Source organism: Staurois parvus, unplaced genomic scaffold, assembly GCF_062004578.1.
Source record: "Staurois parvus isolate SC_StPar_1 unplaced genomic scaffold, SC_StPar_1.0 ptg000011l, whole genome shotgun sequence".
NCBI lineage: Eukaryota > Metazoa > Chordata > Amphibia > Anura > Ranidae > Staurois > Staurois parvus.
In genome coordinates, this window is record NW_028317807.1 from 14,017,964 (window position 1) to 14,032,533 (window position 14,570).

A 14,570-nucleotide genomic window follows, 5' to 3' on the forward strand; every position below is an offset into this window, starting at 1 on the left:
AACCTTTTCCTACTCTATTCAAAGCTGAAAAAGTTGGCTGGAGTTCAATTTAAAATGAAAAGTGATGGTTTATTTTTGTTTATTGTGCTATGCCTTTAGTCAAGTTCATTGTCCTGTAAAGTTAATTGGTCATACATAGAGGGATTTTTCACTCTAATTATCCTTCTGTTATGGTTTCCTAGATTCTCCTTGCTCTAATATGTTGGGAATGATGTCAGGCCTTATTTCAGACTCCCAAATTACAGCTTCTTCTGCCAGGGATTACCTGTGGCAGCCTGGAGTAGCACGATTGGTCAGCAGTCGATCTGGCTGGTACTCTCTTATGTCCTCTGAAGACGCAGGAAAGGAATGGCTGCAAGTGGATTTGGGTGCCCTGAAAACTGTCAAAGGGATCATTATACAGGGAGCTCGTGGGGTAGACACCTCCACTGAAAACAGAGCATTTGTTAGGAAATTTAAAGTTGGATACAGCTTGAATGGAAACGATTGGGAGTTTGTAAAGGATCCAAAAACAGACCAAGCCAAGGTATGTACAAATCTTCATCCTTAGAAAACTAATACCACCTTCAGCTATCTTCTCTTTCTAAATTTATCAGTGCAAAAAAATATATTTTATGTAAATACATTGATTTAATTCTCCTTTGTCTATCTTGTTATGTCTGCTCCACTGTTTTGTAGTTGTTTGAGGGCAATATGCACTATGACACCCCAGAAGTCCGAAGATTTGAGCCAGTGGCTGCACAGTTTGTCCGTGTTTATCCAGAAAGGTGGTCTCCAGCTGGCATGGGCATGAGGATGGAGATACTGGGTTGTGACAGAACGGGTAAGGTCTTTTCATCAATAATTAAAAAAAAAATGTTTTACATATCTTAATTAAATAAATTATTTACCAAATCATGACCTCTGATGGAAAAGTAAACCCTTGTTTTTGGTAGTTAATGAAGTCTGCCTTATTCACAATAACCTCAGCCAAACACAGGTGTACCTTCAGTCAGACATAGCAGGTCTTACAAGGTTTATTTAGCTCCTTAACAAAACATTTTTAGTTCACATATATTTTTGGGTTTTACTGCTTAAGTGATCTGCTTCAGATCACATCACAGCATTTCAAAAGGATTGAGGGCAGGTCCCTAAGTTGCCCATTCTAACGTACATGATTTCTGTATAGGTATAGCAATCTAAAACGTTTTATGTGTTGTCTGTTAAATTAGATTGATTATTATTGTAACATAGCTGAAGATCACAGTTTATAAGCAATTCATGCAGAAATTCAGAATATTCTATGGATTGCCAAACTTTTTCTTACAACAGCATATGTGTAGCTTAGATAGATTTATCACTGGATAGACAAATTCTACTTTCCATAATTAAATATATTCAGAAAGATTTACTTTTTCCTCGGTCTTTCGTGTTTACTGCAAAATTTTTAATATATCATTCTTTTATACAAAGTCATTTTTATTCTATTGTATTTAAATGATTGTGCTTCTTCTCTTTGTTTCCTTGGCTCTTAAAGGAGGTTGCTTTGCATGTGTTCTTATTATTAAACTGTCAAGATAGATTAAATGTCAACTGTTTGATATAGGCTAGTAATGGTTTTCTTTGTTATTATCATAACACTGATATTATTGTTTTTAGCATTGTGTTTATTTCTGAACCAGGAAATTGTACTTTAAATGCCGCTAATACATCTTCATCTTTTGTTTTCCTGCTATGTCTTCTGTTTTTCTAAAGAGGAGCAGCCTTGAGGTGTACATACAGTCCAAACACTGTCTTTATATAGAAAATGTGTTTATTTCTAAGATGTGTTAATATCATCAACTTACCCTTGAGCAATTTTCCTTTCTAAGTGAGGCAAAGGCTTTCTTTTTATAGCATAACTTCAACCACCCATTCTAGATACCTGGGTAGGCAAGCTGGGCCAGAAAATAATATAGATCAGAGAATTCTTTTTGATATTGTATATTGAAAGAAGCTTGCCTAAAAATTTGCCATTGAAACACTGAAAACCAATATCTGCTCTCCAGATGTGCTTCACGGAGAGCCTCTGGAGCTTTCCTTCAGCACATCTGGGAAACACATCTCCTTTGACTGCCTTTACAGGAAATAGAGAAGAGTAGTCCTTATAATATATAATTCTTCAGTGGTCACCCTGAACACATAACTCATTCCCTTCTATTTGTCATAACAGTTGATGTTGGATTTATAGTCTTTGTTAGGAAATCTAAATCTTTAAGATTTAAAGAAATAAATAAAAAAGCAAGCAAGATACTGTTCTCTAGCAATTATTCATGTGACCATTTATGTGAGCACAATTTTGAGAAATTACTTAAAGCTATTATCCGAATGGCTACCTTGGGATACGAAACAAAAAGGCTGATGTATAAAGGATTGAGGAAGGAAATCTGGAGAAAAATGGAGCAGTCAGTGATGGCTGCCAATTTGATTTTAACCTATACTGAGAGATCAGTCAATTAATTGGATTAATGCTCTATTTTTATTTTGCATCATGCTGCTCTAAGCTCACCTTGATGATGTTATACTTTTCTATGAGCTCTTCCTGTGATTATCCAGTACAAACCATTGGAAGCAGCGTGCTATCTACTTTATGTTCAGAGCTACCATTTAACTCTACAGACCAAAGGGTTGGTATGAGGTTTCCTGAACTACAAGCATTCACTTCACCCCTTACCACTACAGTTCTTTGGTTGAGTTTAGCCACAAATGCCCAGATTTTAAAGTGTTACTAAACTCAGTTGTTTTTTTAAATAACAAACATGTTATACTCACCTTCTCGGTTCCCCTGGCAGTGATCTTGGCTCCTCCTCTTCTTATTGGGTCCCCATAGCAAGCTGTTTGCTTTGGAGGCACACAGTGTCTGCGCACTCCCAGGCTGTGTGTCTTTGGAGCCACGCTCCATAGACTTACACAGCGGGACTTAGCCCCGCACCCCACTTCTTCCTCACTGCATTTTATTGAGAGCATCAGGAGCCAATGGCCTGCTATTCAAGTCCCTGTTTGAATAGGAAGAGAGGGGAAAAGAGATGCAGTTATGTACAGCACTGGAGGGGGGGAGGTTTCAGAGAAATAGAAAATAAAAAACTACCCCTACCCTGTACCTTGCTGCCCTAGGCACTGGCTCATGAGTGCCATTATGGAAAATAGAATGCTAACTGTAGGCTATGTTTTTAAATAAGGTTGAGCAGAATTTTTCTGGTAATATAATCAATATGTATACCACTAGCAGCCTTCTAAAGGTCTGCCAACAAAGAAGAAATGTCATTTTCCCAATGGTATTTAAAATGATCCTTCACTTTGCTTACGCTGGTCTCCTGAGTCAAGTAAAAACATTTCTTTGGCCCTGGTGCAGCGATCACAATAAGGGCAGGTTATACTCTTATCTATGATTGAAAGCAGTTAGGTCTTCCATAGATGGCTTGTTTCTAAGTTCTCCAATTGCATATTATTGTTTATAGCTGGTATTAATAAAATGTTTATTGATATGACATGGGACAGGATAAGAATCTTTTGAAGTACTTAGTTGCAAATGAAGGTTGTCTATTTGCAGCTGTGACATAATAGCCTCATTCCATGGAATACAGACATACAAGTGCTGACTTCTTAATCCTGCTTGTCCTCACCTTATTCCTACTTTAAAAAAAATTGAAAACAAATCTCTTCCCTCGATATTACATGCCAGTCTTGATCTTTGGGCTATGTGAGTGAAGTTGACAACTGGCACCTCTGCGTTCCTTCCTTTTCCGCAAGTTTCAGAAATCAGAGTACAGCTGCCAGAGGTTAATGGCTGGCTAACTCTAGGCTGAGGTTCTCGATGACTAAAGGTTGAATATATCATATGTCTTTGGGTCACTAAAGGAAGAGACTCTTTGGTCATGGTTTTTAGCTCCCTAGTGAGCTGCTGTCTAATGTTCCACTGGAGACTGTAAAATTCCACATTACTTTGGTTAGCAAAAACACTAATCACTCATCCCTAAATGACCTATATCTTCCTTTAACCCATTTAATGTCTAAAGGAGTTTATCATGCATTGTGACAGTATACTGTACAAGGAAACAAATAAAAGCATCACGTAATTCATGTATACAATGACATGGAATAACCTTTAAAATGAAGTGTTAGAGTTCTGGCATTCAAAAGTCAGTTATAATGCCTCAACTGACATTTTATAGGAACGCATTAACAAATATATGGCTTTCAAAAATGCAGTTTATACTTACTTTTATGGTAGCTTCCACACTTGTCATTTTAATTTGGTTTGCACCACATCTATTGGTGTGATTTTCCTGCAGTAGTTTGTGATTCTTCTCCTCCCACCATAGCCCTAACTACAGTGTCATGTTCTAAGGTCTGCAATAATTTGTTTATTTTGCATCCTGGAAACTCTACTTGGGATGTTTGATACTACCATTTGGAATAGTAACCATGGCTGTTTAGTGTAACTAGAAAAAAATGGGCACAAAACTGAAGTTGTTGCAAAAAGTGAATATTCAGAATACTAATTTAACTTTTAATACAATGAAAGGGGAAACCTGACTGGTTGTTATGGGCAACCAAGCTATTTTGTGCTAGCTCTACTTTCTGTAATGCTGATGAACCAACCCAGTTGTAAGTTATGCCAATAGAATGCACAAATTACAGAAAAGAGATGTTCTATAGATATGTAATTTTGTCAATACCCACAATTGCAGCATCCCAACTGTTGAAGATCTTACATCTGTAAGTTCTGTTTTGTTATGTTTTGCCAGCTGGGACAGGTTAGTCAGATCATGTATGCACACATACCCTATTGCTACACTTTTTGGATATCTTTAGGATGATGTTGCTCTCCATCTTTCACTTCATTTTCAGTTGGATGTACTCAAAAATAAATAGGGAATAGTATTCCAAGGTTACATAAATGACTAAAAAGAACTGCCCAGATAAGAACTTTAAATGGCAGCTGTTCAGAAATACTGAACACCTTATGACTCATTCTCTAGGTCCAGCTTCCCTCTGATCTGTTCCGCTTCTCTGAGACATGCCCTGCATCTGGTATGGATCTTTTTTGAAGTTCCTAGTGTCTGCTTTCAATTATTATACTGCTGGGCGTCTCAATCTGGACTTTCTTTTTGCTAGTCTGTGCTCAGAAGGGGGGCTTTCTCCTTCGTTCACTTTCTATTTCACTCACTGCAGTCTGATCATTTCTTTTCCATTATCTCACACAAATGTTCTTTGCTGCAGTGAAATAAGGAGAAACGCAGACAATTCTGTCGTCACAAACCAATCAGCTGCTCTTACAGCTGTGCATAGGGAATTTTTTTTTTGTCAAGACTTGTGTGTGGTTTGAAATTTTGAAAAGAAAAGAAAAACTACTAGCCAGAGATTAGCTACAGACAATTTGACACCTTCAGCACAGGTTCCATTTGTTCGTTGTCTTCTAGGTTATGAGCATACCTTTCTCAATAGTAAGTTTTGCTTCATAGAGCATTTCACATTCAGGTGTCATTTCAGTATATTAACCTCAAGGTCTCTGTTAATGTTGGACTTAGAAACTACATTAACGGGAATACTGACCTTTCTACAATCAAAATTCAATTAAATGCACGTATCAGTAGGGCTTACTGTAAAATGACATTGCTTATATTTTAAGTAAAACATTCTCTTTGTTGGGGTTATTATTGTTAGGGCTCCAGATAAAGATTCATCTGTATTTAATGCAGTGTGATTACCAAGAAGGTACTCAAGGCTGATTGTTTTGGTCATGTATTCCTTTACAAATTATGGGACCACTGAGGATCAGTGGCATGCACATGCATTTTTTCAGTTTTTCCACATGTCATAAGGAGAAGGTAGATCCAGAATTTAAAAGTTGTATTATGGTAAAGAACATGCTCAGAATTTCAACCAAGCTAGTTCACTTTTCTGATGTTTTTTCCACGCTATGGTAGTCCTTTTTGCTTGATTCATTATCTATCTTGCACGATAATTGAATAAAAACGTCTTTGTGTGTGGCCTTCTTAGAACCCAAAGAAGTGTATTTTGTGTTGCTGAATATTGATGAAAGTTTCTTTTGCCAGTCTCTCAACTTTTCCTCTGTTGTTTTTAACCAGTGTGTTAGCGTGATAAATAACCTAATTAGATGCCCACTTGGTTTCTGCATGGGCCCCTGCTATTCTAGTGTTTTCAGTATTGAAGCATAATTGCCTGTAATAGGGGTATTACGATGATGTGAGGAAGTTATTATAGGCGTAACAAGTAGTTATTAAAAAGGATCCAGGCTAGACAAAAGGAAATACTTCTGAAAGGGAAGTCTGAAAACATAACACAGGAAAATTCTTCTAGGTTGGTCGCCATTACTGGTTATTCATGAATTGTATAAGATGTTAAAGCTGTTAGCAAAACAAAATAGTTTCATGATTATCATGTTTTTCCTTTATTAACTCATGCTTAGGTGATTAAATATACATAGTTTATTTAACAAGGACAATAATATGGCAGAGGTACTGTGCAGTTGACCACAACTAAGTTGAATGCGGCTTTTGCCATCATCTTTTCAAAGAACCCAATGGCATTACTGTACATCATAAGCCACATATATAGTAAAGGCAGTCTGTGATAGCTGTTTCTGCTTGTTTCATTTGTTGTGGTTGTGGTTATGAGGCCTATAGGCATATGACTGACGGCTTCCTTTCACAGGAGTTATTTATAAAGCTAGATATGGTTCTTTGGAAAAGGAAATGCCTTCACCACCTTCCGCTTGTTAATTAGCAACTATTCCTGGCCAGTTCCCATTCACACCAATCACCTCACCCTCTAAGCATTTCTCAGTACTTACTGTACTCTCACATGCATATGAAATTCAGCATCACACATAATTTTTATAAACAGAATATTTTTTTCAAAAAGTAAGTTTAGTATTTAGTCCTAATGAAAAAGAAAGTGGATTTCTGAAGATATCCACATCAAGAGTGTAATAATATTGGTGGAAGATTTTAAAATAGATGCATTTATACCTTTTATAATAAACTTGACAAGTGTTTATATGCCCAACTGGAACTAAATGACAGGCTGTAGCTGTGATGTGCTAGTTTCAGATGTTTCTGGGAAACCAGAAATGGTAGGCTTGGCTGTATCACATGTTGCCTCACTGATTAAGGCCCAGCTACCAACTACCAAGTGAAAGGTTTACAGTAAGGTTGAAATAAAGTAAGTCTGTCTTTTTGGGCATAAAGATCACAGTGACAGGTTCTCTTTATGACCCATGTCCTCTTCTGCTAACACTTACCTTCCTTGTGCTCCCTCTCTTTCCTATTCAATAATTGGAGCTCTTGGACCTTCTCCCCTGCATCCCAATATACACTGACTGGTCAACCTCTAGGTCCACACACCATTACACTGGGACAGGATGGCCTTAGCAATGTGTAAGCTCTTGACACAAACTGGTACATAACTTACAAAGGGGATTATATTGGGGGATGTGGCAATTTGGGGAGTAGGGCAACATGAAAAGGGTATGTATTGATGGAAGGGTATGGGCTTATAGAACCTGTAACCCATAAATTGGAAAAGTGAAGCCATTCTGCTTGTTTTGTTAGATGTAAGGAACCTAAATAATGGAAACCCTAAGTAGTTCAAATTAGGTGTATTTAGGTTTGTATTTTCATTGCATACTTTTTTTAGGGCCAACTTTATGTTACAGTATGTGTTACATAATGTAATATATTGGGTTTAAATGGGCTATGTGACTTAGTTTCTTTCTGAACAGTTGTGGAATTATATATGTAAAATACGGTGCAATACTTGCAGAATGACAGTATAGTTGTGCTTTGTAGTAGATGGCTTTCATAGCTATAATAAACTGATACTGAGAGCATCAAGATGACTACAAATGCATTAGCTTGCCAGATAGTTACAAGTGTTGCTTTGGAACAAAAGACACAATTTACTTGCACTTAAATGCTTCTAATTGGGTATACAGTTGCTTTTTATTCTGCTTTATATGATAAACATAAAAGAAAAGCTTGTGCTATTGTGGGGCTGCATTGCAGCACAGGGATTTGAGATTGAGCTCTTTTGGTCTCCACATGTGTATCTGTTTATGTTGCTGTTGTAGAGATATCTGACTGCAAGCTCTACAAGAGCAAGAAGACCTATGAGAACTGTTGTCTATGAAACCATGGGCAGGCATTTATTTATAATATTAGCAAAATTGTTCTCATTCATTAAATAGGATGAGTAAGTAAGGTAAAAAAAAAAGAATTGTGTGTTCCAAATTGTAGTGTAAGACTAATGCTCAAGGTATATGTAAACCTAACAATTAAATTATCGTATATGATCCCTTTTTGGTATGTTAAATAGTAGTGAATGTGTTTTGTAATATCTCTTTAATAACTGCAAAAATATCTGTTGATCTTGTCAGAATTTCAGAGCTCTCCTGTGTCCCATGCCCTTCCTGTATTATTTAAAGAAGTCTAATTAGCCCTTCTAGTTCTTTTATTGGACTAGGAAACAATTAGACCCTTTACTGTGGAGATGAGAAGTGGAAGGGACTCACAAGTTTAGTTAAATACAACAGATCAGGGCTGATGGCATTCAGTCCACAAAATTGCTGTGTGTTGTAAGCCCACAGCAAGAAATTAAGAACTGAGGCAGATCAACAGGCATTTTTCTGCACTTGTATGGCCTTTAAATGCATACAATATGTGCATATATTGCAGAGATGTATTCATATTAAAACATTTTTTCCTTGACATAGACCATGGGTGCTCAACTTGTGGCCCTCCATCTGTTACAGAACTACAAGTCTCATCATGCCTCTGCCTTTGAGAGTCATGCTTGTAACTGTCAGTCTTGCAATGCCTCATGAGACTAGTAATCCCTTAATACCTGGAGGGCCACAGGTTGAGCACCCATGACATAGAGGTTAAAGTGATACTAAAGGCTTCGATTTTTTTCTTTTCAAAATAACAAACATGTCATACTTACGTTCTCTGTGCAATAGTTTTGCACAGTGCAGCCCCGATCCTCCTCTTCTCAGGTCCCCAATCGGTGCTTCCGCCCACCCCTGCTCAGTGCCCCCATAGCCGCTTGTTATGGGGGCACTGGTATGTCCTTGCTCCCAAGCTGCTGCTCTGTATGTCCATTCACACACAAATAACGACTCAGCTCTCCCCCCCACTTTCTCCTCATTGGTTTGATCGCTGTGATTGACAGCAGCACTGCTGTCTCAGCCAATGAGCAGGGAAAGACCCAGCAGAGCCGCTGCTCTTGTGCACATTGCTGGATCGAGAGGGGGCTCAGGTAAGTATTAGGGGGGGCTGCTGCACACAGGAGGTTTTTTACCTTAATACATAGTGTGTGAAGGTAAAAAACCTTGAGCCTTTACAACCACTTGCATTTTTTCTTTGCAGCAGTTACAGCAGACAATACTGAGAGTATTTATTTATCCGTAGTACTAAGTGAGTTTTGTCTGAGTAGTTGTAGCAGAAAAGAAGCTATATGTTCCTCTCTTAAGAGTGTGGCCAGGTGGCTCATTTATTTACTGGACATTCCAGTCTTGTCTCACATTTATGCACCATTAAAACATCAAAACAGTACATAGATGCCCCCAGGAGATTTGTTAAACCATTCTTTACATTGTATAACAATCTGGTTGCATATTTTCCACTAGGACAAGCATTATATTTATTTGTCATCACTTTGATATTGGCATGTAGGTATGGAATATTTATGGATTTTTTTTTTAAATTCCCTAGCTGAAGACATAGGATATGCTATAAGGGCAAAGAGAAAGGAAGACTCCATTCTGGAGATTATAAGAAACAGATCCCTGGGCCTGATAGTGTTGTTTAAGTTTTCCCATATGAGCTGTCTTAGACAAGAGTCTGGAGGTGCACACTGGGCTAATATTTTATTCTACTGTTTAGTTCTTTCTAGCCATCTCACTAACAGAACAAAAATTCCTTTTATTAGTGCACCGTCCAACAATTCCTTAGGGCTGCGTTTGATTTAGCAGGCAGCAGGGATACTGTGTATATAAAGATAATTTCTTGCCTGTTCAAATGACATCTTCTTTCTTTAAGTACAATTTTATCTGGGATATATGTGGAATGTAATTTCAAACTATTAAAACGAATCTTTCCCTGTCTCTCTTTTACTGATTCTTTCTTCCTCTGCCTCTTTTTTACTTGTAGTGATGATGGTAGAGGATACAAGAGTAGAAAAATGCTCAGGGCATGACACAGACATAGTTGAAATTAAACATATATAGGCATCTGGAGAGATATTTCTGCTTTAAAAATCAGCAACCTGGCATTAAATTGAGAGCCATCTGCTAATCCTAACTGCAGAATAAATACATTACCTTTTATAGTATTGCTTCAGTCTTTCAAATCCATTGGCAAACATCAGATCTGCAAACTAGAACAAAGACTCACAACTACCGTTAGTTTATAACGAAACTTCTTACCAAAGAGGGAATAAGGATCAAAGCCTCCTTTTTTTTCTATTTTGTTAAAGCAAATTATCCTCACATCACAGATTTTGGCAGGTTTTTGTTCCATTCAAGTTCAGCTTTCATTGGAGTTGGTTTCTTGGTGTAGAACACATGGATGTAATAGTCCAGTGAGAACATTGGTTAACTCCTTCAGTACCACCACAGATTTGTCTGGCTTGTTAGAAGAAAAACTTGGCAGTAGAAAATGAAGATAAAAAAAAGATAAAACCTGACTGGTAATCATGTGACTATAGCAGATCTTCATTTTGCCCCTGAACCCCCAAATCCCCCCCACCCCCTTCCCCCAGTTTTTTTTCAACACTGCCCCCCCCGCTTACCTTGTTGGCAGTCCTGCACAACTAAGGTACTCGCCTGCCCAGCAGTTCTAGTATTGGTCCTGCGAGATCAGCTTCTCTTTTGCACCTGCTCAGTCCCCTGACACCATCTTCTTCGATAACATCATCAGGAAGCTGCCAGATCTTCCTGTTCCAGCCAGCTGCTTTCCGATCACATGCTACTAGGCCCCCCCTCCTCCTTTCTCAATGATAGACTAAGTATCCCGGGATATGTGGCAGAGAAAGTATCCCATTAGCTGCACATCGCTGAAAATCCACTATGAAAGAGTATGGGGCAGTCTATGCCTGGTCTCCAGCCAAGCCATGACCCCCCCCCCCCCACGTGTTTCGCTAATCACCCCCCTCCTCTGGAGCTTACTCATGGAGATGGGGATTTCAAGTAAAGGGGACAGAAGAGAAGTGGATCTCGCAGGATCAACACTGGATCTGCTTGGCAGGCGAGTACCTTAGCTGTGCAGGACTGCCAACAAGGTTTATTGCATCATCGGCTGCCAACATAATTAGAAAAAATAAGTGTCAGGTGATGTACATATCCCAGGAGGCAAAGTGGGGAGGGGTTTGCAGGCCAGAGCTTTAATGGAAAAAAAAAATATAACCAAAGAAAAAAAAAATATCTGTTATCCCAGGTTTTACCCCTCTATCTAGAATCTAACTTTAACAGCTTGCCATTCGTGATATAGCAGAAGTACTGCTACAGGGCAGCACGGCTGTGCAAAATCATGTATAAATACATACAAACAGTGATAATGAGCCACATAAATATTAATAATAATGAAAAAAAATAAAATAAATTTGATAAATGTGATCTGAAAATGAATCGTCTGCATAAATCCAAAAAGTCTCTAAAAATCATCCAGTGTCCAAAAATTATTTTTCTTATGTAGTGAACTGTCCAAAGATATGTGTAGGCATACACAGTTCTTACTTGTTCCCATATTACCTCAAAATAAAGAAATAAAAATGTATATATATGTGATTTGCTGTTGGTGGCTAGGGATGTCAATCACTGGGTCCTGATCAGCCATTCCCAGCCGGGACTCAATGATTGTTGGCAAAGCTGACAGGGGAGAGACCTGTGTGCAAACAACACAGGTCTCTCTCCTGTCAGCATAGACATGCTGCTTTGTATCTCTGCACAGTAGAGAGATACAAAGCAACATGTCTCCCAAGTAAAATGGCACACAATGTAAAACACACACAGCACACAGTTAACCCTTTGATCACCCCAGATGTTAACCCCTTCCTGCCCAGTGTCATTAGTACAGTATCAGTGCTTTTTATTAGCACTGATCACTGTATTAGTGTCACTGCGATGTCAGTGGCAGTTAGACAGTTCTCATCCAGTGTCAGAATGCCTGTCGCGGTCCTGCATTAAGTCAATGATTGCCGCCATTACTAGTATTAAAAAATAAAAATTCCAGTACATATACCTCCATTTGTAGTTGCTATAACTTTCACGTAAACCAATTAATATATAATTATTGGGATTTTTATTTAGCAAAGACATGTAGCAGAATAAATTTTGGCCTAAATTTATGAAGAAATTCGATTTTTAAAAAATATTTATAGCAAAAAGTCAAAAATATTTTTGTTGTTTTTCAAAATTGTTGATCTCTTTTTGTTTATATTGCAAAAAACAAAACCGCAGAGGTGATCAGATACCACCAAAATAAAATTCTATTTGTGGGAAAAAAATGACATCTCATTTATGTACAGCGTTGCATGACCGCACAATTGTCAGTTAAAGTAACGCAGTGCCATATTGCAAAAAATGGCCTGGTCAGGAAGGAGGGCAAGTGGTTAAAGATGTTTTCTAGGCTATCAAAGAGGGTTTATACTAATGTATAATTATTACTGGTCTTTTTTTTTTGCTGAAAATGACAAACAGTATTTTCATCAAAAAAATTGTGTGAAATCAAGCAGTCATTAGTAACATTAGCAGACTTCAAACTGTGTTATGTAAGGGGTGTAATACTAGACACTGGCTTCAGTGGGAGGCTTTGATGTCTTTAGTGAAACAAATGGAGAAGTGGGCAAGTATAAGCAGCAGTTGTTGTCATGTAAAAATTTCATAAGCAAGGCTATTTAGGAAAAAAATATTATTTACCATTACTAATGGAGTCCATTTGTTCGAAATGTACCCCTCAGGTTATATCAGGTTTAAGCAAATGAATATTCATTGAATTTGCATTAGTAATATCATTTGTAATTGTTGTCACAACTCATATTTCACTTTTTGTGGCAGAAACCAAACCTATCTCAGAGACTGTGAAGCCTACTATCAAAACAGAGGAAACTACAACAATTGTGGTTCCGGAAGAGGAAAATAGTGAATCTACTGGTACTGAAGGTAACTATGGTTTGTAGAAAGATGATCAATTTTCATTAAACATTAAAAGTTTTATTTGATGCATGTTTAGCTTCATTATATTTATAGTTTATCAAAAGTACTGTAACAGCTTACCGAAACATTGCAGTCTAATTGTACAAATTTATTTAGATTTGCTTCATCCATTATCAATAGATTACAGGGAATGTCAGTGCTCATGATTAGCTATTAAATCCTAGCCACATATCCACTTCTATAGATGTATATAGCTTATATTTTAGCTTTATATTTCATTTGTAGCCGCCCCCCCCCCCCCCTCCAAAATGACTGATCATAAATTGGAATGTGATTGAATTGTACAGTCCGAAGACTTATTCTGGATATGAATGAGCAGCAATTTTGCCCTGTGTAACAAATGATAGAGCAGCCTTTCTCAGCAAGGGTTCAGTGGATACTTGGAGGTCCTCCAGAGGTTGCTAGGGGTTCCTGGAGATTCTACACTGACAACAAATGTATGGGTACAAATTTCACTATCTGTGTTCATATCTGGTCACTATTATTATTCATTTCACTTTATGATTGTGGAATAAACCTCATTTTTTATTCTTTACATTAAAAGTGTCAATAACCTGCTGGTCTTATTAATGCAGCATGGCCTGCAGGTTTTTTAATTTTGGTAGTGGTTCTCTGAGACCTGAAAATTATTTCAATAGTTCCTCTATGGTGAAACGATTGAGAAGGGCTGGTATGGAGAAAAATCTTTTTTTTTTCCGTCCAGCTTTAACCTCCTTAGCGGTATTCCCGAGTGTAGCTCGGGGTAAAATTTCATTACCAAGAGCTGTAACCCCGAGCTACACTCGGGCTTACCCTGCGGCATTGCTCAGGGGGTCCCTGCAGCACTTACCTTGTTCTTCGCTCCCGCGATGTGTCCCCTGTAGCGTCCCCAGCCATCTCCTCCGGCCGATGCCGGCATCCGGCTTCTGTGTTCCGGTCCCTGTGACGTCGGGACGTTCGGGCGCCAGAACCGGCGGGAAATTTGAAATTTTTAAAAAATGTCATTTTTGCTGTCATTGCTGTTTCAATGCATTTCACATATATTTTGTCCCTACTGCTTTGTCCTGTGCCCTGCCTGCATTTTGACTGTTCTTTCTGCCTGGAAACTTAGAAAAGTCCATGGCGTCCAAAAAGCGTCCCTTTACGTCAAAAGCGGTTTTAGAACAGCGATAGTAAATCAGAACCACGTGCAGAATTGAGTGATAATGATTTGTGGTGAAATTCGAAAATCAGACACTGAAAATGATTTTGCAACTTTGCTCAGCGATGTGCGAATTTGCCTCTGTATTTCAAATTTCAGTGTTTTTGGTTTGATTATATTATTGAATCAAATTCA

General features: G+C 38.1%; 1 protein-coding gene across 2 annotated transcripts in view; it reads left to right on the top strand.

The window, feature by feature from the left end:
• NRP2 (neuropilin 2) overlaps positions 1–14,570 on the top strand; it is a 204,391-nt gene that overhangs the window by 129,329 nt on the left and 60,492 nt on the right. For both annotated transcript variants that reach the window (XM_089670967.1, XM_089670973.1), the window contains exons 9-11: positions 183–526; positions 679–823; positions 13,097–13,201. In XM_089670967.1, the coding sequence (XP_089527093.1) occupies positions 183–526; positions 679–823; positions 13,097–13,201 (594 nt within the window). The remainder of the gene's footprint in view (positions 1–182; positions 527–678; positions 824–13,096; positions 13,202–14,570) is intronic.